This window comes from Pseudonaja textilis, chromosome 5 (genome assembly GCF_049901715.1).
Source record: "Pseudonaja textilis isolate UNSWEBS1 chromosome 5, rPseTex1.2, whole genome shotgun sequence".
In the NCBI taxonomy this organism is placed as follows: Eukaryota; Metazoa; Chordata; class Lepidosauria; order Squamata; family Elapidae; genus Pseudonaja; species Pseudonaja textilis.
In genome coordinates, this window is record NC_141994.1 from 72,637,098 (window position 1) to 72,662,366 (window position 25,269).

General features: G+C 45.4%; 1 protein-coding gene across 1 annotated transcript in view; it reads left to right on the forward strand.

Moving 5' to 3' along the window:
* The window catches only part of EXOC4 (exocyst complex component 4), a 367,177-nt gene that overhangs the window by 283,891 nt on the left and 58,017 nt on the right, over nucleotides 1-25,269 (forward strand). Inside the window, exons 11-12 of the mRNA XM_087935338.1 lie at nucleotides 9,217-9,436; nucleotides 24,782-24,918. Of these exons, the coding sequence (XP_087791464.1) occupies nucleotides 9,217-9,436; nucleotides 24,782-24,918 (357 nt within the window). The remainder of the gene's footprint in view (nucleotides 1-9,216; nucleotides 9,437-24,781; nucleotides 24,919-25,269) is intronic.

Sequence of the window (25,269 nt, forward strand, 5' to 3'; positions counted from 1 at the left end):
CTTCCTTCTCCCTTCTACTTCCTCCTTCCTGCCCTTCCTTCTCCCTTCTTTCCACCTTCCTGTTTTCTCCTCCTCCTCCTCCTCCTCCTCCTCCTCCTCCTCCCCCACCTCCTCCTCCTCCTCCTCCTCCTCCTCCTCCTCCTCCTCCTCCTCCTCCCTTTATCCTCTTCCTTCCTTCTCCCTTCTACTTCCTCCTTCCTGCCCTTCCTTCTCCCTTCTTTCCACCTTCCTGTTTTCTCCTCCTCCTCCTCCTCCTCCTCCTCCTCCTCCCTTTATCCTCTTCCTTCCTTCTCCCCTCTACTTCCTTCCTCCTGCCCTTTTTCCTTCTTCCTCTCTTCCTTCTTTCCATCTTCCCCTTTCTCCCCTTCCCCTCCTTCTCTTCTTCTTCCTCCTCCTCTCTTCCTCTTCCCTTTATCCTCTTCCTTCCTTCTCCCTTCTACTTCCTCCTTCCTGTTTCCTCCTCCTCCTCCTCCTCCTCCTCCTCCTCCTCCTCCTCCTCCTCCTCTTTTCCTGGCAGACTCACAAAGACAATAGGCATCCTGAAGCCCATCCATATGGCACCCAGAAACCTTGGGAAGCTGTTCAAGAGCGCAGCATATGCCAGTCCTCAGTGACTGCCAGGCGTGGAAGAACTGAGCCAGGTCCGATCAGACCAACTGGCTCATCTCGTCCTGCTCGCATCTTGTCCAGCCTGATGACTCGGGGTGCGGCCTGTAAGCTGCAGTTGGGGGGTCATAATTAAGACCCCTTCTTTGTGGCCTTCATAAAGAGACCTTCAGATGCTGGAAACCTGTATCGATAGAATAACCTGGTTCAATAGAAGAGAATATCTGTAGCTTAGGGTTGAACGGTGGGGTCCTTGGTGCTCTCTGAGCTTGGTGGTTTTCTTGCAGACGTTTCATGACCCAACTAGGTAACCTCATCAGTGCTGGAAGTGTGTGGGGTTTGGGAGGAGGAGGAGGAAGAAGAAGAAGAAAGGAGGAGGAGAAGAAGAGGAGGAGGAAGAGAAGGAGGAGAAGGGAAGAAGGAAGGGAAGGAAAAAGGAGGAGGAGAAAGAGAAGAAATGAGAGGTCCTTGGTGCTCTCTGAGCTTGGTGGTTTTCTTGCAGACGTTTCATGACCCAACTAGGTAACCTCATCAGTGCTGGAAGTGTGTGGGGTTTGGGAGGAGGAGGAGGAAGAAGAAGAAGAAAAGGAGGAGGAGAAGAAGAGGAGGAGGAAGAGAAGGAGGAGAAGGGGAAGAAGGAAGGGAAGGGAAAAAGGAGGAGGAGAAAGAGAAGAAATGAGAGGTCCTTGGTGCTCTCTGAGCTTGGTGGTTTTCTTGCAGACGTTTCATGACCCAACTAGGTAACCTCATCAGTGCTGGAAGGGAGTGGGGTTTGGGAGGAGGAGGAAACAGTCGTAAGTCACGTCTTTCTGCGCCATTGTAAAACTCACTTTTTATCAATAGCATCTCCCACCAGCCAGACTGGCCAAGATGTACAAAAGCCAGCCCCCAAATTGCTGGAAATGTTCGATAGAACGGGGAACATATTATCATGCGTGGTGGTGCTGCAAAAAAGCGCAGGAGTGTTGGTTTAGGACGGGAAAAAATGGTTGGGTTTTAAAGTAGATCACTTATCAGCATGCTTTCTATTGGGAATTAGGTCCAAAAAAAATATAAGAAAGATGAGCTTTATTTGATTATACACATTATTACTGCAGCAAGGACAACATTTGCCCAGAACTGGAAAGAGACAGTTATACCAAGTGAAGAAGTAATAAACAAAATCTTGCTATGTGCTGAAATGGACAAATTAACTCTAGAAATGAAAAACAAAGATGAATCGGCGTATTATCGGCAATTTGGGATAAATTCTATCATTTGTGGGAGCAGAGAGGAAGGTCTTAAGTTGGGGAAGGACTGGTTGAAAAGGTAAATGATTGGATGAGATGAAAAGAAGGTGAATGATGATAGAAATGCATTATATGAACAAACAAATGTATATATGTATATAGTTGAATAATTGTTTACATATGCGATGTTGACCCCAAATCACATCAAACCGACTTCACCGTGTTCAACGTTTTTAATTGTTTAGTTTAATAAATTGTTTATTTTAAAAAAAAACCTCACTTTTTTCAGGGGCCGTTGTAACTTCGAACGATGACTAAATGAACTGCTGTATGTCGAGGACTAAGTACAACTGTGTGTAAATGGCAATGTTCCCCTTTTTTAAAAAAGCACTCCTTCAACCACAGACCCCAGTTTTGATTCCTTTAAATCAATTTATGCCTGGACTTCATAATTAGATAATAAAGAATAAAATAATGATGAAGAAGAAGAAGGAAGAGGAGGAGGAGGAGGAGGAGAAGAGGAGGAGGAGGAGGAGGAGGAGAAGAGGAGGAGGAGGAGGAAGGAGGAGGAGGAGGAGGAGAAGAGAGGAGGAGGAGGAGGAGGAGAAGAGGAGGAGGAGGAGGAGGAGGAGAGGAGGAGGAGGAGGAGGAGGAGGAGGAGAGAGGAGGAGGAGGAGGAGGAAGGAGGAGGAGGAGGAGGAGAAGAGGAGGAGGAGGGGAAGGAGGAGGAGGAGGAGGAGGAGAAGAGGAGAGGAGAGGAAGAGGAGGAGGAGGAGGAGGGAGAAGAAGAAGAAGAAGAAGAAGAAGAAGAAGAAGAAGAAGAAGAAAATGGCTGCTGTTCTTCTTTATGTTCTCCATTTCTAGTCCTCGACTTATAATGCTTTGCTTAATGACCATTCAAAGTTACCACGGCACTGAAAAAAGTGGCCTATGGCCGTTTTTCACACACTTAACGACCGTTGCAGCTTCCCCGTGGTCCCGTGATCAAATGCTTGGCAACCGACTCACATTTATGACGGTTGCAGTGTCCCGGGGTGTCACAGGATTCCCTTTTGCGACGAGCAAAGTCAACGGGGGCAGCCAGATTTCCTTAACAACCAGGTTATACTCATCTAAGAACCGCCACGATTCGCTTCATGAACACGGCCGGAAAATTGGTAACGCGGGTTGAAACTCGCCGAACCGACGTCTCGCTCAGCGACAGGAATTCTGGGCTCAACGGTGGCTGTACGTCGAGGATCTCCCTACCCTAGTGTCTTGTTTCCCCAGTCTGATTTTGAAGAAAGATCCCAGCTTCTCCGGTGGCTGTAATTGTTTTAGCAACGTGACGCCTCCCAAGGCTGCAATAAAAATTTTAACGATGAGGTTTTGTGTCCAACTTTACACGAGAAATAGCTTGCCTCGTCCTCGCTATCCGGTGGGCTCAGCTGTTCTCCGTCTCTCTCTCTCTTGAAAACACAATATTGTTCGCCCCTTTGGAGCTGCCTTTCCCTGCCAGTTTAATAATGAGCTCAATGGAGGTTCAATGGGGACTTGGCTTCGATGCGGCCTCACTTGGAGCGGAACATGTGTGTTTCTTGCGTTGTTGGAACGCTGTAAATGGTGACTTCTTGTGTTCCTCTCCTGGGAATCTGATCCCTGCCTCTGTAAATGTGTTACACACATTGCTTTGTTGTCAGGCATCTGGTTAGACAACAGCTCTGTTAGTCCTCCCTGCGTCAAGAGCCAGATTGGTCTAGTAGCTAAAGCGTCAGGCTAGAAACCAGGAGACGGTGAGTTCTAGTCCCTCGTTAGGCAGGAAAGCCAGTTGGTGACTTTGGGCCAGTTACCAAGGGACTGTGAGTTCTAGTCCCCGCCTTAGGCAGGAAAGGCAGCTGAGTGATTTTGGGCCGGTCACTAGGAGACAGTGAGTTCTAGTCCCGCCATAGTCATAAAAGCCGGCTGGGCGACTTTCGGCCTCTCCAAGAGACAGGAAGTTCTAGTTCCACCTTAAGCAGGAAAGTCTGCTGGAATGACTTTGGGTCAGTCACCAGGAAACAATAAGTTCTAGTTTCCAGTTAGGCAGGAAAGCTGACTGGATGACGTTGGGCCTCTCAAGGAGACAGGAAGTTCTGGTTCTGCTTTAGCCATGAAAGCCAGCTGGGTGATTTTGGGCCAGTCACCAGGAGACAGGAAGTTCTAGTCCCGCCTTAGGCATGAAAGCTGGCTTGATAACTTTGGGCCAGTCACCAGGAGACGGGAAGTTCTAGTTCTGCCTCAGTGATGAAAGACAGTTGGAGGACTAGTCCAAAGTCCACCAGGATCACCAGGAGTCAGTGAGTTCTAGTTCCACCTTAAGCAGGAAAACCGGCTGGAATGACTTTGGGCCAGTCACCAGGAGACAATGAGTTCTAGTTTCCACTTAGGCAGGAGAGCCAGTTGGGGACTTTGGGCCAGTCACCAGGAGACTGTGAGTTCTAGTTCTGCCTTAGCCATGAAAGCCAGTTTGCGTGACTTTGGGCCTCTCCAGGAGACAGGAAGTTCTAGTTCCACCTTAAGCAGGAAAGCCGGCTGGAATGACTTTGGGTCAGTCACCAGGAGACAATAAGTTCTAGTTTCCACTTAGGCAGGAAAGCTGGCTGGATGACTTTGGGCTAATCACTAGGAGACAGTGAGTTCTAGTCCCACTTTAGACTTATATAAAAGCCAGCTGGATGACCTTGGGCCAATCCCTTTCTTTCAAGCAACTTCCCTCAAGAGGGTTGTCGTAGTAGGGAAAAAGTAAGAGGAGAAAAGTGTATTACATTCATTCACTGCCTTGAATTATCTGTAAAAATAAATTATTGGTAATAATAAACTTGGGATACAAATAAATCAATCAAATTTAGCTTAATAAGCTGTCAGTCCTCAAAGCCAACTAGCAACCTTCATTCTTCAGTCTTGCATTGTGTAGCATTGGTTTGAGCAGGCAGCTCGGCAGGTGTTAGATGCCAATCTTCACCCTCTTGGTCCGCTGGACAGAGTGACCGCACGGATCTGAATTTTGCCCTCTGGACTTTTCCGATACCCGAAACGCCCGACGGCATCGATTTTGGAAGCCCTCATCTGCTAATCAGTCGGTTGATTGATCGGTGAAGGAACCGGCCATCTGTCCCACTGTATTTAATGAAGTGTCTTCACATCCCAGATAGGAAATAATTGGATTGACAGACACCCACAAGTCCCTCATAAGTGTGTTTGTTAACTGATTAGAGGAGGGGGCCGTGGGGGGGGGAGTCTGTGGGAGCAACAGGGAAGGGAGTTGAAGGTGTTAATTGAGTTGATCCTATCATGTTTGACATTGAAGGCTTTGCATGGAAAACGGTGGACATATTTACCATTTCGGATTCTCCTGAGGCAGCTGTTCTTTTGAAGGCAGCAGGGGAAGTTGGAGTAGCACATGGATTATTATTGGGTCAGTCAGCGGGAGACGGGGAGTTCCAGTTCTGCTGTAAGCATGCAAGTTGGCTGGGGCATTTTAGGCCAATCACCAGGAGACAGTGAATTCTAGTCCTGTCTTAGGCATGAAAGCTGACTGGGAGACTTCAGGCCAATTACCAGGCGACAGAGAGTTCTAGTCCTGCTTTAGGCATGAAAGCCGGCCGGGTAACTTTGGTTCCATTGCCAGGTGATAGTGAGTTCTAGTTTCCCCTTAGGCAGGAAAGTTGTCTGGGTGACTTTGCGCCAATCACCAGGCGACGGTGAGTTCTAGTCCCGCCTTAGGCATGAAAAAGACTGGGTAACTTTGGGCCAATCACCTTGAGACGGTGAGTTCTAGTCCCGCCTTAGGCATGAAAGCGGACTGGGTAACTTTGGGCCAATCATGAGACGGTGAGTTCTAGTCCCTCTTTAGGCATGAAGGTGGACTGGGTGACTTTAGGCCAATCACCAGGAGACGGTGAGTTCTAGTCCCGCCTTAGGCATGAAAACGGACTGGGTAACTTTGGGCCAATCACCTTGAGACGGTGAGTTCTAGTCCCGCCTTAGGCATGAAAGCGGACTGGGTAACTTTGGGCCAATCACCAGGAGACGGTGAGTTCTAGTCCCTCTTTAGGCATGAAAGTGGACTGGGTAACTTTGGGCCAATCACTAGGAGATGGTGAATTCTAGTCCTGCCTTAAGCACTGAAAGCCACGGTGTGACTTTGGGCCAATCACCAGGAGACTGTGAGTTCTAGTCCCACTTTAGACATGAAAGCCGGCAGGGTGACTTTGGGCCAGTTATTAGGCAACTATGAATTCTAGTTTCCCCTTAGGCAGGAAAGCCGGCTGGGAGACTTTGGCCCCATTACCAGACGATTGTGAGTTCTAGTTTCCCCTTAGGCAGGAAAGCCGGCAGGGTGACTTTGGACTAATCACCAGGAGACAGTGAATTCTAGTCCTACTTTTAGGCATGAAACCCAACTGAGCGATTTGTAGCAATAATATTTGTTGTGTTGAATTGAGACCATGAGAGTCGTTTAATCTAATGTATCAAAATGGAGTTTTCCAAGCAGGTTTGCTTACTCTGGGAGAACCTGCTTTGAAGGCCCCATGATCAATATTGATACCTGAAGTATAGTCTGGACACTCTTTGGAGTCAACAAATGTAGGAGTCCCTCCCTCCATTAAAATGCCAGCTTGGAATACACAGGAATATCACGGAGGTGTTCCTGAACGAACTGCGCTGTTGAAGGCTCTTCAAAGGCACTTCAGGGCTTGATTGTATTGATAGCGGAGAATATTTGTAGCTCGGGGTTGAACTGCGGCGTCCCTGGTGCTCTCTGAGCTTGGTTGGTTCCTTCAGACATTTTATTACCCATCTAGGCAACACTATCAGTGTGAGGGAGGGTAGGGTTTGCCATTCCCACTGATGATGTTATGTAACCTTGAACGGTTGTTAGGAATATAAGTCACCTAATAGGTACTTGGGTTAGAAATATATAAACCAGGATAAACAGTTTAGTACTATATCTTTAAGGGAATACAAGAGCATGCAATTGGGTGTGGTTTCTCAAATGGCCATAAGATGGAGCCAGAAACCTGGATTGTCTTAGTCTTAGTCTCAGAAGAGAGTGCGTCTGAGTGAGTATCTGTTTCCTTCTGTTGCCGTTGCTCCATTTCTTCTAATTGACTGATATTACTGGATTTAATGTAAGTCTGATACTGAACTGTTTTTTGACACTGGACTTTGATATTTGGATTATCCCTGGATTGAAAAATGGACTGATTTTACTTGTGAATGACTTTTGGATTGCTTATCTTGGACGTTGCTTAAACCTTTCTGGAAGTAAAAACCTACATTTACTGTACAGTGTATCTGTGTGCTGTGTGTGTATTATTCAAACATGACTCTCAAATACGTCTCCCTGTATGCGCTCATTCTCCTAATGCGGAATTACCTCAACAACGGTCACTAAATGAATCATTGTAAGTCAAGGACCACCTGTATATGACAAACGGTTTGCATTTCGAAGAAACTCTTGTGATCTTAAGCAGCTGGGTTTACTCGCCATTCTCCGTCTTGACCTAGAATCACTTTTTTTACATTGTTCCCCAGACTCTGTTTTATTTTTGTGGGCTGCGATGTTTTATTGTTGTTAATAATGAGATTGTCAAAGTGGGGGGGACGACACACTCTTGTTAGAGATTGGGCTGAAAAGATAAACGGATTCCCCCAGCAATTGTTGCCTTGATACATAATCCTGTTATTGCCAAATTAATTCTACTGCATTCTTTTCAAAGAGCTCCTGGAAATGCTGTTCAGATTTTCTTGATCCTACAAAAACATTTTTCAATTATGAAAATTGTTTTCATAAGATTGCTGGGTCCTTCAACTCCTCCATTGCCAACTAAGCCTTTGTTCTGAGCCAGCTCCCCAAATACGGCAAACCTTCTGAAGGGAACTCAAAAGATTCCTTTATTAGGAAGGCCGGCAGCTCAGGCAAAAAGTTTCTCTTTCACCCCAGGCTAACAAGTCCGTCCGGCAGGTAGGAAAGTTGTCTGTCACATCTATTCGGCTCCGTCCCCTGCCTTTTATCCCCAGAGCTAGAGTGAGGCTTCGCTAGTAGCGGTGGCTCTTCCGTTCCAGGGACCGGCCCATAGATTTCCACTGCTCTCCTCTCCTCAGCAAAACGTTTCTCTCACTGCAGGCTAACAAGTCCGTCCGGCAGGGAGATGAATAGTTGTCTGTCACATCTACTCGTCTCCGTCCCCTGCCTTTTATCCCCAGAGCTAGAGTGGGGCTTCGCTAGTAGCGGTGGCTCTTCCGTTCCAAGGACCGGCCCATAGATTTCCACTGCTCTCCTCTCCTCTCTGCCTTCTGCACATCCATGCCTCAGGCACTGGACCCAGCTGTTCCTCCTCTTCCTCATCAGCCACCTCCAGACCTGGGGGCTGTGGACTCTCCCTCTGAGGGCTGATGGACAGCCCAGGCTCCGCCTCTCTCTCTCTCTCTGCCAGTTCTACTTCCTCTCCCCCCTCGGAGCTCCCAGGTTGCTGACCCTGACTCCCACGCCGCCTCCTCTTCCTTCTCCTCTGATTCGGCTGCTGGTAACAGCCTTCTCAACACATGCTTTAATTGGGCACGAGATAAAACAGATTCAGATGGGTTTCTGCTGGATATGGACAATATTCAAGGTTCAGATACTCCTCGACATAACGACCATTCGTTTTGTGACCATTCAAAGTTACGACGGCACTGAAAAATATGACTTATCACAGCAAGGCAGAGGAACAAGGGGAGCCTGTTCCCAGTGTGCGTGTGCACAGAGCTGCTAGAGGGTGGGAGCAGCTGAGACAAAAGGGGCGACTCGAGAGTAAGGCTGGGAGTTGATTGCCCCTCCCATAAGGGATAAAAGTAAGGCAAAGATGACGACACTTTTGCAGGAAGCAAAGTCGTTTGTTCGGTTCGGATTCATTCTTGAAGCTCTTTGTACTTCGGTTGTTCTTTTTTCATTTGACACTTCTGTTATTGGCAGCACTTCACAGGAAAGAAAGGTGGGTGCTTATCTCGAGGGACTGTTTGAGATTCATTCCTAGCTGGAAATGAAAATAATTCCCAGCATTGCCCTAAAATAAGACTTATTTTTAAAATAAGCGCGTGTGTAATTACGATCTAGGAAGCCTTGGTCAGAACAATACGAGTCAGTTGTCAAGCTTCCGAATGTTGATCCCGCAACCCCGGGAATGCTGCGACGGGTATGTGAAAAACGGTCCCCAGTCAGTTTGTTCAGTGCCATCGTAACTCTGAAGGGTCCCTAAATGAGACTGTTGTAAGTCGAGGACTACCTGCCTCGGGTTGAAAATGGCGGGATTCATAGGCTTTAATCCTCTTCTGCTGTCGTAATGACGTACCTCCCTCTTTTCGTTCTACTGTATTTCAGGTTTATTCAAGAGATCGAACACGCCTTGGGGTTCAGTCCCGCTAAGCAATGCCCCCTCCGAGAATTCCTCACCATGTACATTAAGAACATCTTTCTCAACCAAGTCCTGGGAGAAATTAACAAGGAAATCGAGGGCGTCACCAAAATTACCGACCCCCTGAAGATCCTGGCCAACGCAGACACCATGAAAATGCTCGGTGTGCAACGGCCTCTCTTGCAGGTAAGATGGTTGGCGGGAAAGCGGTGGGGGAAAAAAAAACCTTCCCATTTTCCCAGAGATAGTCCTTGACTTATGGACGTTCATTTAAGGACCGTTTAAATTTACAGCAGGCCACCCAAAAGCCGCTTACGATCTGTTTTCAAAATTACGTTGGCTGCACAGTGGCACCCCATGGTCATCAAATAATATAAATTTAACACACACACACACACACACGCACGCACACACACAATTAGAAATGCAACAATAATTAGAGAGCCTGTTTCGTCTAATGGTTAAAGCACCAGGCTAGAAACCAGGAGAGGGTGAGTTCTAGTCCTGCCTTAAGAATGAAAGGCAGCTGGGTGTCTTTGGGCCAATCACCAGGGGACTGGGAATTATAGCCCTGCCTTATGAAATCTGACTGGATGACTTTGGGCCAATCACCAGGAGACTGGGAGTTCTAGTCCTGCCTTATGAAAGCTGATTGGGTGACTTTGGGCCAATCACCAGGAGATGGGGAGTTCTAGTCCTGCCTTAAGAATGAAAGGCAGCTGGGTGTCTTTGGGCCAATCACCAGGGGACTGGGAATTATAGCCCTGCCTTATGAAATCTGACTGGATGACTTTGAGCCAATCACCAGGAGATGGGGAGTTCTAGTCCTGCCTTAAGAATGAAAGGCAGCTGGGTGTCTTTGGGCCAATGACCAGGAGATAGTGAGTTCTAGTCCCGCCTTAGGCATGAAAGCCAGCTGGGTGACCTTGGGCCAATCACCAAGAGACTCTTTGGGCCAATCACCAGGAGAGGGTGAGTTCTGAAATTGTGGTCGTAAGTTGAGAACTACCCGTACCAGGCACAGACCGATGAATTAACCAGAAGTTAGTTTCCAGGTTGATTAACTAATCAGGATCTACTTTTATACCCGCTTCTACCCAACAGATTTAGGCAGTGGTAGGTAGCCCTCGACTTTCGACCAAAATGGAGCCCAAAATTTACGCTGCTAAGCAAGACAGTTGTTGAGAGAATTTTACCCCATTTTACAGCCTTTCTTGCCGCAGTTCAATGAATCACTGCAGCGTTAAATCAGGACCATGGTTGTTAAGTTGAATCTAGCTTTTCCCGTTGACTTTGCTCGTCATAAGTTCACGTGACTCCGGGGCATTGCAACCGTCATAGGTACATGCCAGTTGCCAAGCCTCTGGATTTTGATCACAGGACCAGGGGGCTGCTGCAGCGGTCGTAAGTGTGAAAAATGGTCGTAAGTCACTTTTATCAGCGCCATTGTAACTTCGACGATCCCGAAACGAACTGTTGTAAGTCAAGGATTACCTGCACCTTTATTTAAAAACAAAACAAGATCTGAATTCTCCATCTCGCATATTTAAATGGAGGCCGCATGACCATTTTTCAGAGATGATTTTAGTTATATGCCTATTTCTGGGCAGTGGTTGATCTTGATAACCCAACTTGGCCCTTCCCATTCCGAGGTCCTCTGAAATATCACCCCTATAAATCCAAGAAGATAAAATCAGAATTCTGCCAGGGACCAGAGACTGCTTCAGTTGTCTCCCACATTTCTTTATTTATTTTCTTTAAAATATTTTTATTCGCACTTCTACCAAAAAAACCAACACTACTGTCATGCCCCTGGTGGAGTCTGACTGTGAGGAAGAGGAGGAACCACCAACAGGAAGTGGGAGTGTGGCTCCAGAGGTGGTGGAGGAGGCTGGGGAAGGGCAGAGGCCGGCTGGGCAGTCAGAGCAGGACCCAGGCCCATCCCCTCTCCATCCTAGGGCACGCAGGGAGGAGAGGATTGGGGAAAAGCGAGGTCTACTCAAGAGGAGATTCCCATGATCCTCCTCGTGGCTTGCAGGTGGGAGCTATGGATATGAGTTTGCAACTGCGCAGTTAGAATTTGCAGGAGTCAATTTAGTGTTCACCTTGAAAGAGGTTTATCCACTCCATTCCATTCTATCCTATATTCTATTCTTTTCTAATATCCTATCTCTATTCTATTCTATTCTATTCTATTTATATTCTATTCTTTTCTAATATTCTATTCTATTTCTCTTCTCTTCTCCTCTCCTCTCCTCTCCTATTCTATTCTATTCTACGTTCTATTCCTTTCTAATATTCTATTCTATCTCTATTCTAATCTAATCTAATATTCTATTCTATATTCTATTCTTTTCTAATATTCTATTCTATCTCTATTCTATTCTAATCTAATCTAATGTTGTATTCTATATTTTATTCTTATCTAATCTATTCTATTCTATCTATTCTATTCTATTCTATTCTATTCTTTTCTAATATTCTATTCTGTCTCTATTCTATTCTTATCTAATCTATTCTCTCTTCTCTTCTCTTCTATATTCTATTCTTTTCTAACATTCTATTCTATCTCTACTCTATTCTATTCTATATTCTATTTTTATCTAATCTATTCTATCTCTTCTCTCTATTCTGTTCTATTCTATTCTGTTCTATTCTATTCCTATTCTATTCTATATTCTATTCTTTTCTAATATTCTATTCTATCTCTATTCTATTCTATATTCTATTCTTATATAATCAGAATAGATTAGATAAGAATAGAATATAGATAAGAATAGAATAGATTAAAATAGAATATCTCTTCTCTCTATTCTAATATTCTATTAGAATATTTTCTAATATTATTCTCTCTCTATTCTAATCTAATCTAATATTCTATTCCATCTCTACTCTACTCTGTTCTATTTTCCTGCCATCTCATACAAATGTTTTGCAAGAACTGTGATCCAAAGCGTTCCTTTTTAACACAATGTGGAGACATTATCAGAGTTGGTTGGAAGATGGATGGCTATATACAGGTAGTCCTCAATTTACAACCGTTTGTTTAGTGACCATTCAAAGTTACGATGACACTGGGGGAAAAAAGGGACTCGTGGCCGTTTTTTTCAAAGTTACAGCCTTTATACCATCCCCCACGGGATCCCGGGATCCGAATTCAGGCACTTGGCAACTGACCTGTATTTACGACGGTTGCAGCGTCCTGGGGGGGGTGACGTGATCCCGTTTTGCGACCTTCTGCGAAATAGTGGGGAAGCCAGATTCATTTAACAACCGGGCTAGTCACTTACCAACTCAGTTGTGGTTGTAAGTTGAGGACTACTATCAATGTTTTATTTTTTTATTTTTTTAAATAAACGTTGGAAAACCACTCACATTCACTGCCTCTGGTTTCTGATGATGGGGGGGAATAGCCTTGCGTGAAGGCAGCTGCTTAGAGAGACGACCCTTTTAGCGTTTAGCTCCTGCAGTCACACCTGAAGGCTAAACGGATTTCAGGAGCAGATTAATTACCCGTAGCTGCGGTGGATTAATTAGCTTGGGCTGCAATCCAGCTAAAATAGGCGGTTATGTAACTGTGTTTTCCTCTCCTTTCCCCCCCCCCTCTTCCCCCCCCCGCCAGACCTTCCTAACGGCGAAAGGAGATGAGACGCATTAACTGGCATAATGTTTAACCGTGGCCGTGTTACAGGAAGGCACAACGCGCACAGGCTGCATGGATGCGACATTTGTTAGTTTTAGCTTTGGCGTGTGATTAAGAAGAGACCAGACAGCCACTTGTCCGAAATAGTATAGTATAGGTTCTCCAGCTTGAGCAGGGGGGGTGGACTAGAATACCTCTAATGTCCCTTCCTATTCTATTCTATTCCTATTCTATTCTTTATTCCTATTCTATTCTTTATTCCTATTCCTATTCTATTCTTTATTCCTATTCCTTTATTCTATTCCTATTCTGTTCTTTATTCCTATTGCTTTATTCTATTCCTATTCTATTCTTTATTCCTATTCTATTCCTATTCTGTTCTTTATTCCTATTCCTTTATTCTATTCTATTCTTTATTCTATTCCTATTCTATTCCTTATTCCTGTTCTATTCTTTATTCTGTTTTATTCCTATTCTGTTCTTTATTCCTATTCTATTCTTTATTCTCTTCCTATTCTCTTCCTATTCTATTCTTTATTCCTATTCTATTCCTATTCCGTTCTTTATTCCTATTCCTTTATTCTATTCTATTCTTTATTCTATTCCTATTCTATTCTTTATTCCTGTTCTGTTCTTTATTCTATTCATATTCTCTTCCTATTCTATTCTTTATTCCTATTCTATTCCTATTCTGTTCTTTATTCCTATTCCTTTATTCTGTTCTATTCTTTATTCTTTATTCCTATTGAATAGGATAGAGAATAGGACAGAATAGAGAATAGAATAGGAATAAAGAATATTCTTTATTCCTATTCTATTCTTTATTCCTATTCTATTCTCTATTCTATTCTATTCTTGTTGCTTGTTGATGGCTTAGTGTGTCGTGCAAACTCAGCTCTTTGGTTTAGTTGAGATATTAAGCGATAGATAGATAGATAGATAGATAGATAGATAGATAGATAGATAGATAGATATTGATACATATTAAAGTATATTATGTGTATATATTATATTGATATGCACTAAGTATAATAAGTGTCTACATTATATTGATATGTAGTAAGTATATTAAGTGTATGTATTACATTGATATATATTAAGTCTATTAGGTATATATTAATATTAAGTATAAGTACTGCATATTTATAATAATATATCAAGTTATTAAGAGTACACAGAAGATTCCGCAAATCTAGAAAAGTGCCTGATTCAATAGCCAGGCAAATACAGCCTCTAGATGCCAATTTAAAAACGTTAAGCAGAATTTAGATAAAAATGGGATATAAGCCATAAAAGAGAGAAAGCCTACACTTAGATGAATGTTCTGATAAGCAGATTGCCACGGACTTTACTGTTTGACAAGACAATTTATTTTTGAACGTTTTATTTTTCAAACTGCAGTTTCAGGTGACTTCCAGTTGTCTCCAAAATTTCAGGAACTCCAAACATTATTAGGTCAAGTCTAAACATTCTTCATCATAAGCACCAGGTCTTATTTTCGGAGCAGGTCATCCACTGACTAACCTCACTTGTGCACGTCGTACCAGGCCTCCTTTTTCCTGTCAGAGGCCTTCAGGAACCTCTTCTTCTGCAGCTGGCAAAGCTTTCCTGAAGGCCTCTGCAACCAATAACAGAGCTCTGGATCGATCCAGAGCTTTGTTCTCAGCTCCAGAGGCCTTCAGGGAAGCCTTGCCGGCTGCAGAAGAAATGGACCGGCAAGGCAGGTATTGGGGTGTGTGAGGCCTGGCTACAACTGTCCAAAGGTAAGTAGTAGGGCTGCTCCATCCCCCCATCTCCACCCTAACTTAATTTTTACCTGTCCACTCTGGAGTGGGAAGGGTCTTAATTAGGGCTTATTTTGGGGGTAGGGCTTATATTGGGCACACGTGTAAAAATCAAGCTAGGACTTACTTTCAGGGTAGGTCATATTTTTGAGGAAACAGGGTATCTTTTTAGTGGCGCAGTGGTTAGACTGCTGTACTGCAGGCCACTTCTGCTGATTATCAGTGGTTCAAATCCCACCAGGCTTCAGGTTGGTAAAATGAGGGCCCAGACCGTTGGAGGGCCCGAGGCTGACTCGATAAAACTGCTTAGAGACGGCTGTAAAGCACTACAAAATGATACACAAACCTAAGTGCTATTGCTCTGTTTGCTGGCTCCTAAGAAATGAAAGATCTCCAAACATTACAGTTTGCACTCCAAATATCGCCTCATGCAATAATGTTGAAAAGGCCACCAAAAATATTTTTAGCTGCAGAACAATTTGGTCTGTTTTAGAAAGAAACCAAAATCGCGACCTCTTCCCCAGACAGGCCCCTTGACTAGTAGGAATTGTTTAGCTAACTTAACCCCGCTGCCAGCTGTCTAAGCGGGGCTGACATTTGGGGAAGGGTGGAGGGGGGGATTGGAGTGAGAGGGAATTAAGACCCAGCCGATACAATCTGACCTTAATAACGGATGGAGCCAGAAGTCCAGAAAAGGTCAACCAGATGGACTGAGTTGTTAGCCACTGAGGAGGCTTGAAGTAGATAGATGGGAGTCTTTAAACAGATGCTTAGGAAACTTGGACATCTTAAATAAAGTTCCCCTTTTTTTTGGTGTGGGGGTCCTTGGTCCTCTCTGAGTTTGGTTGTTTGCCTGCTGACGTTTCATGACCCAATTAGGTAACATCGTCAGTGCTAGAGCATCAACGGAATAACAGAGTCGGAAGGGAGGTCTTCTAGTCCAACCCCCCTGCTTTATACCAGTTCAGACAAATTGTCTGATCCCTTCTCTAAAAAACCTCCAGGGATGGAGCTCCCACCAGTTCTGGAGACGCTGAATAATGGTTCTCAACGTCAGGAAATTCCCTTTTAATTCTAGGTTGGTTTTCTCCTTGCTTAGTTTCCATCCATCGCTTGTTTCTCCTGCCTTCAGGTGCTTTGGAGAATAGCTTGACTCTCTCTTTTGGGGGGCAGCCCCTCAGATATTGGAAGACCGCTATCATGTCTCCCCTGGTCCTTCTCTTCCCTAGACTAGCCAGGCCCGGTTCCTGCAACTGTTCATCGTATGTTTTAGCCTCCGGTCCCCTAATCATCTTGGTTGCTCTTCTCTGCACTCTTTCTACAACATCTCAACATCTTTTATATGTATGTATGTATAATACACACACACATACTCACACACACACACACACACATACACAGCCCTATCCCGAAATGGGTGCAAAATTCCACCAAACCTGGATGTAAAATTCCAAGTATGGTCTTATCAAAGCATTATAAATTGCCTTGGTAAGAGCACTGATTGTTTGCAATGTTTGCAAAAAAACCCACCAAGCTCAGAGAGCACCAAGGACCCCCTCACTTCAACCCTGAGCTGCAATTATTCTCTTCTGTCAACAAACACAAAAGTTTCTTTCTAAATAAGGAAAGAACGTGATCTTTCTTAAGAATAAAAAAAAAGTCTCTTTTTGAATCGTGATCAGTTCCCAGAGGTTATAAGTCTACTTAGTTTTCTTGGCAAGTCTACCGAGGTGATTGACAATTAAGTTCTTCCAGAATTTCTTTTTTTTTGCTTACTTCCTACTGTTAGGTTAAAGTCCTTCCAGTATTAACCAACCTTAGTCCTGGTTAATTGTTTTTTTGCTTTCTTCAAAATCAGCCAAGGTTAGCTAAAGGATTGTCGGTTGGCCTAGTTAAACTTGCTGGATAGGCTTGCAACTTTTATCCAGATATTGTCATACCTTTGTTGGAATCTGATTCTGAGGGGGAGATTGAGCAGCTGACAAGGAGTGGGAGTGTGGCTCCATTGGCTGTGGAAGAAACGGGGGAAAGACACAGTCCGGCTGGGCATTCAGAGGAAGACCCAAGGCCACCCCATCTTTATCCTAGGGTACGCAGGGAGGAACAGAGAAGGGAGCAACATGGGTTACAGGGGAGAAAAGGGCCCTGATCCCTTTCATTAGTTGCAGCTGGGAGAACAGGATGTAAGTGGGGCATTTGCACACTGCTCCTTGCTGGAAGCAAAGTGTGCATTATCTTTGTTGAGGCCTATCTGGGTTTTGGCGTCCTCCCAACTGTGGGTGCTGCGTTATCTTTTGGAAGTCTGCAATTTATCATCCTGGCCTGCCATGTTAATTCCTCCAGCGTGGTTTGTGTTGGTTTCTTTTATTTCTAATTATCTTTACTTTGGGTTTGGACTGCATTTCTTCCCTTCGTAGACTGTTTTTGGAAGAGTTTGATCTCCAGTTGAGGATAATTGGACACTGGGGGCCAAGTTGGAGGCATTAAAGGGAATTTATTCTACTTTTGTGACTTGGTTATTTTTGTGTCACGCCCCGGGTCATCACAGTTAATGTACCAAAGGCACAAGTATAGTTTCGGCGAAACTTGGCTCAAAAACAGTAACTGTGAGAGGGATCTTGGAGTCTTAGTGGACAATCATTTAAACATGAGGCAGCAGTGTGTAAAACGGCTGGCGCGCGGCAGTCAGCTGTGCTACACGAAGCAACCGAGGTTGAAAAGCATGAAATATAGGTTAGCAGCTCCAGCAGCTGATCGTCAGAGAGAACCGGTTTGTTCACGGACGATCCTCGGTACTACCAGTTCGGCCAAACCGGGCCAAACCGGTAGAGTACCTCCACTGATTAAAGATCTGGAGACTGAAACATAAGAAGATTGGTTGCAGGAACCGGGTATGACTGATCTAACGAAGAGAAGGACTAGGAGTGACATGATGGCAGCACTCTGTTATTTGTGGGGCTGCCACAGAGAAGAGGGGTTCAACTTTTCCCTCCGAGGCAGCTGAAGGCAAGACGAGAAACAATGGATGAAAACGAATCAAGGAGAGAAGCGACCTAGAATTAAGGAGGAATTTCCTGACCGTGGAACAATTAACCAGTGGAACAGCTTGGCTCCAGAAGTTGTGGGTGGTCCATCACTGGAGGTTTTTAGGAAAAGACTTTCTGAAGGGATATAGGCAGCCAAAAAAGCTAATGCAATCTTAAATTGCATTAACAGAGGGATACAATCGAGATCAAGGGAGGTACTAATACCACTCTATAAAGCCTTAGTAAGGCCACACCTAGAGTCCTGCATCCAGGTTTGGTCACCACACTATAAAAAAAGATGTTGAGACTCTAGAAAAAGTGCAGAGAAGAGCAACCAGGATAATGAGGGGACTGGAGGCTAAAACATACAACAAACGGTTGCAAGAACTGGGCCTGGCTTGTCTAGTGAAGAGAAGGACCAGGGGAGACATGATAGCGGTCTTCCAATATTTGAGGGGCTGCCACAGAGAGGAGGAAGGGGGTCAAGCTATTTTCCAAAGCACCCGAAGGCCAGACAAAGAATAATGGATGGAAACTGAACAAGGAGAGATTTAACCTGGAAATAAGGAGAAACTTTCTGACAGTGAAAACAATCAACCAATGGAACAGAAGCTGCCTTGGGAAGTTATAGGAGCTTCATCCCTGGAAGCTTTCAAGAAGAGATTGGACTCCCCTCTGTCAGAAATGGTGTAGGGTCTCCTGCTTGGGCAGGGGGTTGGACTAGATGACCTACAAGGTCCCTTCCCACTTCGATTATCTGTTATCTGTAGGGGTTGGCTGCTGGGGGTTCGCAGGGGTTCCAGAGAGCTAAGAATTTGGGAGAACCACCTAATCCCACTCTTGGCTGGTCCTGGTTCCACAGAGCCTCCGGAGCCCGGGGAAGGCTGTTTTTGTCTTCCCGGAGGCTCAAGAAAGGCCTCCGGAGGCCGGGCAGGGCAAAAATGCCTTCCCCACCCCACATGGCCGTGGGGCACAGGAGGCCGACTAGGCCATGGAGAACCCTTGGCTAAAATTTTTGAAGCCCATCCCTGGGTGTAGGGTCTTCTGTGTCAACTCATAAAATATTTCTACGGTCTTTTTAGAGTCGCCAACAGAAAGGGAGGCGGGGGGAGCAGTGCGGCAGCTTGCAAACTGAAAGTGCATTCCATAAACGTTTTCAGAGGCAGTAGCTAGGCGGCTGAAGTTTCTGCCGCGCAAAATTCTAACTGGAGAGCCCGATTGATGACTCCGGGCTATGGAGGTGTCCCAGTGGAGAATATGAATTAGGATACACCCAGGGGGTGGGGGAAAAACCAGGCTCAAGGAAGAACAATGAATGTTGTGCCTCAGAGTCGGCTTACACCCAGGCAGTGCCAGCATGTTCGCTCCCAATAAATCCTTTTGAAGTTTTCGAAGTTTGGCTCGAGACTCGTGATTTCAATGGGGGCCGCTGCCGGAATCCTGACACCTTGCTCGAGCAGGAAGGGGTTGGACTAGAAGACCCTCCGAGGTCCCTTCCAACTCTATTCTGACGTGTTACAAGCCGAACATGGCAAGAGTGAAGGCCCCCGATCCCAATTGCCATTGTGTCCTCTTCCACGAGGCCAAGAAACTCTTCCAAAAACCCAGAGCCGGGCGGTCCGAAGATGGATTACCTCCATTCCGGAGTTCATTCCTTTTCCCCGGTAGGATCCCATTCAAACGCACCCCTGGGCTTGGAATCGCTGGTGACGGATGAGCAATTTATCGATGGTGGTTGCCCACGTTTCCGCTGGGTGGCCGGCGGGAACGAGGAAGGGCACGGAGCCGGATGTTTGGGGTTTTGGGAGGATGACACTGTCATCCAGGTAGACCTTTGGTCCTCTCCGTGACACAACCCTAACGTTGCAGTCGCTCCAAAAGAATTTCCGCCCAGAGTTCTGCTTCCAAAGGGGATGTTTGGCTTGAGAGTCTGACGTGACATTTTTCAAGCGGGGATAGAATGCCGATTAAAAGAGTTGGAAGGGACCCTGGAGATCTTCTAGTCTAACCCCCTGCTTGAGCAGGAGGTCTTACCCCATTCCCTGCTTGTATCCTCATGATTTATATGGACTGTTTCCTAGTATGATTTGATTGCCTAGTTGTACCCTATGGCCGTCATTAAGTGTTGGGCCTGATGATTCTTGACGAATGTATCTTTTCTTTTTTATGTACACTGGGGGCATATGTACCAGGATAAATTCCTTGTGTGTCTAAAAGCATTGTGAAGCAGTATATAAGTCTAAGTGCTATTAGTAAGTGGGAAGGAAGGAAGGAAGGAAGGAAGGAAGGAAGGAAGGAAGGAAGGAAGGAAGGAGAGAAAAGGGGAGGGAGGGAGAAAGGGAAGGAGAGAGGAGATGGATCAGGAAGGGAGGGAGGAAGAGAGGGGGGAGGAAGAAAAGAAGGAAGGAAGGAAGGAAGGAAGGAAGGAAGGAAGGAAGGAAGGAAGGAAGGGGGAGGAGAGAGGGAGAGGGAAAGAGTAAGGAGGGAGGGAGGGAGGAAGGAAAGGAGAAAGGAGGGAAGGAAGGAAGGAAGGAAGGGGGAGGGAGGGAGAGAGAGGGAAAGAGGGAGGGAGGGAGGAAGGGAGGGAGGGAGGGTGGGCCTTGGTGGCACACTGATTAGAGCACAGTATTGCAGGATAACTCTGCTCATTGCCATCAGTTCGAATCCCACCAGGCTCAAGGTTGACTCAGCCTTCCCTCCTTCCGAGGTGGGTAAAACAAGGACCCAGATGGTTGGGGGAGAGAGGCTGATTCTGTAAACGGCTTAGAAAGGGCTGTAGAAGCACTGCAAAGCGGTATGTAAGTCTATTGCCATTTAGCTATTCGGACTAAAAAGAGGCAGCTAAGATTCCCTTCCTCATCGGAAGCGGGGTGGGTAGGTGGGGCTGATTTCCCACCCTGACATCTTTCTTTCTGTGCTCATGGCCCCCTTTCCCCCTCTCTTCTCCCTCTCCGCCTTGACATCTCCATGTAGGTGGCAGGGATCTGTAGAGGATCTTGTCAATCTAATTGATTACTGGGTAGTTCACCCTTTGGACGGCAAGTGACAGGGCCGTGGAATGGAACAAATCTGAATGTATCACACCTTCCTGCTGGGTCAAGCGGGGGCTCCCTCCTCTGACAGTGATTTATATATTGGCTGCAGCCCCTCCCCTAGGAAATAATTTCCAGCGCGGGTCAGCGGAGACCCCTGCCGGGAGGGACCCCACTCTGCACCACCACAAGGGAGGGAGAGGAACAAGCTTTCCGCAAAAGTCAACTTGGTTAGAATAGAAGGGAAGGGAGGAGAGGAGAAGAGAAGAGAAGAGAAGAATGGGAGTGAAACAGAAGAGAAGAATAGAACGGAAGGGAAGAGAAGAGAAGAAGAATAGAAATTGAAGGGAAGAAAAGAGAAGTGAAAAAGAATGGAAGAGAAGAGGAGAAGAGAAGAGAAGAAGAATGGAAGGGGAATGGAAGAGAAGAGAAGAAGAATGGAAATTGAAGGGAAGAGAAGAGAAGAAGAATGGAAATTGAAGGAAGAGAAGAGAAGAAGAAGGGAAGGGGAATGGAAGAGAAGAGAAGAAGAATGGAAATTGAAGGGAAGAAAAGAAAAGTGAAAAAGAATGGAAGAGAAGAGAAGAAGAGAAGAGAAGAAGAATGGAAGGGGAATGGAAGAGAAGAGAAGAAGAATGGAAATTGAAGGGAAGAGAAGAGAAGAAGAAGGGAAGGGAAGAGAAGAGAAGAAAAGAGAAGAAGAATGGAAGGGGAAAGAAGAGAAGAATGGAAGAGAAGAGAACACAAGAAGAATGGAAGAGGAACAGAAGAGAAGAGAAGAAGAATGGAAATTGAAGGGAAGAAAAGAGAAGTGAAGAAGAATGGAATGGGAGGGGAAGTGAAGTGAAGTAAAGAAAAGAATATACAATATACAATTAAAATATTATAAAGGTGTTCTCACCCAGCTCTGAAAACCCTCTGAAGTTAACTCAAAGATTCCTTTGCCAGCAACCCCGGCAAAATGTTTCTCTCTCGCCCCAGGCTAACAAGTCCGCCCGGCAGGGAGAGGAATAGTTGTCTGCTACACCTATTCAGAGCTAGGGTGGGGCCTCGCTAATAGCGGTGGCTCTTCCGTCTCAAGGACCAGCCCATAGATTTCCATTGCTCTCCTCTCCTCTGGCCTGTGCATCTGTGTGTCAGACACTGTACCCAACTGTTCCTCCTCTTCCTCATCAGCCACCTCCAGACCCGGGGGCTGTAGACTCTCCATCTGTTGGCCAGGGCTGCCAGCCAACAGGCCACAACAAAAGTTTAAAAATAGAAAAAACTAGTCCAAGGTCACCAGTAGAGTCTTTGTGACTGGGAACACAGGAGAACCTGAAATAAGACCTTTCCAGTGCCAATACAATACCGGAATCATTTATATCACTAGTCCTCGAACGACCATAAGTCAGCCAAAAATTTCTGTCGCTAAGTGAGAAATGTCTTCAGTGAGTTTTGCCCCATTTCACGGTTTTTCTCGCCTACGTCGCTAAGTGAATCACTGCAGTGGTTAAGCCAGTCGCTGTTGTGGCCTGCCAGCGGCTGACGGAGCTGGCAACTGAGTCGGACAGTAGTGAGGAGGCCGGGGAGGAACCTGGGCCAGTCTTGGAGGCTGAGGAGGGCTCAGACCAGGGTTCTGCATCAGAGGCAGAGATGGGGCCAGGGCAGGCTGCCAGTCATCAGCTGCCTTCAGACTCAGACAGCCATGAGGCGGGGAAGCTTCTGGAACCGGTTCCCAGCCTGCGCATGCGCAGGACTACCAGAAGACAAGAACAATTGAGAAAGCAGGGTCGACTCCAGTAGTAAGTAAGTAAGAAGAAAGGCCACACCTTGGAGATGATTGGTCCCTCCCATGGGACATAAAAGAGGAGTGAATGGGATGTGAGCTTTTGCAGGAAGCAATTAGTTCGTCTGATCAGTTCAAGAAGTTCTTTTTGACTCCGTGTCAAGTTTGGCCTTGCCCTGTGCCTGGCCATGCATTCTCTGGCCGCATTCCAAGTGTGACAAGGTGGGTGTTTATCAACATTCCCTTGAAAGACTGTTTGCGAAGCCTTGCAGGCTGTGAATGAACGTAATTCACAGCCGTGGGAAATAAAACAGGTTTTGCCGGGACTAAGTTTGTGTTTTGTGCTTCCTAAGGAAACCTAGGTCAGAACAGTCACGCCGGGCAACTCATAAAACATTCCTATCCCTCTTTTAGTAGTTGCCATAAAAAAGGGGGCGGGAGAGGAAGGAAATCTGGAAGGGTAGTGCAGCCATTTGAAATCAAAAGTACATTCCAACTCTTTAAAAGATGGTAACTAAAATACCAGAGCTTTTACTAGCGAATATCTTTAATTGGAGAATGTGATTGATGACACCCAGCCTGTGCACGTGCTCAGTTGGAGAATGTGATTCATGACACACCCAGGGGAAAGTGGGGAAACAGGGTCACAGGCGACTATAAATCACGTATGCCAGAGTTGGCTTTATGCCGGCATGTTGGTCCTAATAAATCTTTTGAGTTTTTTTGAAGTTTGGCTCGAGAATCATGCTTTAATTAGGGCGATGGCTGGAATCCTGACAGCGCCCTTGTGAAGCGAATCCGGCTTCCCCGTTGACTTCGCTCATCAGAAGGTCGCGGGGGGGGGAATCCCGTGACACCGAGGACACTACAACCGTCATAAATCCAAGTCAGTGGCCAAAGCGGCTGGATTTTGATCATGTGACCCGCGGGAATTCTGCGACGGTCGCAAGTCTGGAAAACGGATCCTAAGTCACTTCCCCCCCTCCCCCCAGTGCTGTCCCGGCCACTCAACGAACATTTGTAAGTCAAGGACTACCTGTATCTACTCTCTGTATTTCGGATGCTTTCCCCAAAGTGCCTTTGGACAACTGCTGTCAATGACAGCCCCGTCCGAGCGTCGTGATCGCCAGGGTTTGTGTGTCACACACCCCACACACTCCCACCTCACACCCCGGAGGTATCTCCTTGATGCCTTTGAGCAGGCGAGCGAGAAGAATCGATTCCTGTCACTCACCCGTCCATCTGCAGGAACAGGATTATGGATCCGGGGGCCTTTTGCCAGCGCTTTAATCTTAAAATCAATGCAGAGACAGAAGCCCGTTTAGGGAAAGGTAAACCTAGCAGGTGTCACTTTGATGAGGTTTTGGAACTTCAAATGCAGAGGAGTCTGTAATTGGGGAGGCGGGGGCAGAGGGAGAAGGACAACTCACCTGTCACACCTGATAGAATTTCCACTCCAAGGAGTTGAAGTCGACATACAAAGCAAGTTGCCACTAACTGACTGACTTTCTTTTTTTTCTTCCTTCCTTCCTTCCTTCCTTCCTTCCTTCCTTCCTTCCTTCCTTCCTTCCTTCCTTCCTTCCTTTCTCTTTCTTTCTTTCTTTCTTTCTCTCTCTCTCTCTCTCTTTCTTTCCTTCCTTCTGTTTCTTTCTTCCTCTCTCTTCCTTCCTTCGTTTCCTTCCATTTCCTTCCTTCCCTTCCATTTCTTCCTTCCTTTCCTTCCTTTCCTTCCTTCCTCCCTTTTTTTTAAAGAATATAGTGTCTGTTTTAAGAATGTACCAAGCAGAATTCGACTGGAAGTTATGTGTTATATTGAATGCTATAATCTTAAAGCTATGCACTGAAGCTTAAATAAGAGCTTGAATGGATAAAATTCAAGGATGTAAAGGTGTCATACTCTTAATTGGTAACTACAGGGAAAAATTTGCTTAATAAGAAAAGACAATGTGAAATTGTAACAGGACAGACAAAAGTATAAATACAATGATTTGAATTGAGATAATTAAAACAAAGTTGAGAAAATTAGAAGAGGGGGAAAAGCTATGTAGAAAATATCAAAGGGTAATGAGATATGGAATAGAATATAAAAATGAGCATGAAATTGAGTTTTGTGTCTGTATGAAGAAGCGATAACCTGGGACCATGCTATTTTCAAAAAAGATGTTTTATTTGTATTTTGTTTTTGTGAAAATCCAAATAAAATTTTCAAAAAAGAAAACGGTTTTTCTTCACTCAAAAGGAAGAAAATATGTGATTTTTGTTTTCTTTTTATCCTCAGAGCACAGTCATTGTGGAAAAAACGGTCCAGGACCTCATGAATTTGATGCATGACTTAAGCGCCTACTCAGACCAGTTCCTGAACATGGTATGCGTCAAACTCCAGGAATACAAGGACACCTGCAATGCGGCTTACAGGTATGACCATGGAGCTTCTCAGTCATCCAGATCATGGTGGTCCCACTGGTGTTATTTTTTTTTAAAGCCACCTGGACTTTCTTGCTTTTTTCTTTTTTTATAAATTTTCATTCATAAACATTTTTGAATAACATTCATAAACATTCATAAACATTTTTGAACAACAGTGCATCGGCAGGGCATTATTTACAAATAAAACTGTCAACTAAAAAAATACTCCTCTGGTCTTTTTAGTTGCCAGCAGAAAGGGAGTGGGGGGAAAGCAGTGCATTCCTTAAATGCCTCAGATAATTGTTAGGCAGCCGAAGCTTCTGGCGGACAAGATTATTACTGGGGAGCATGATTGATGAT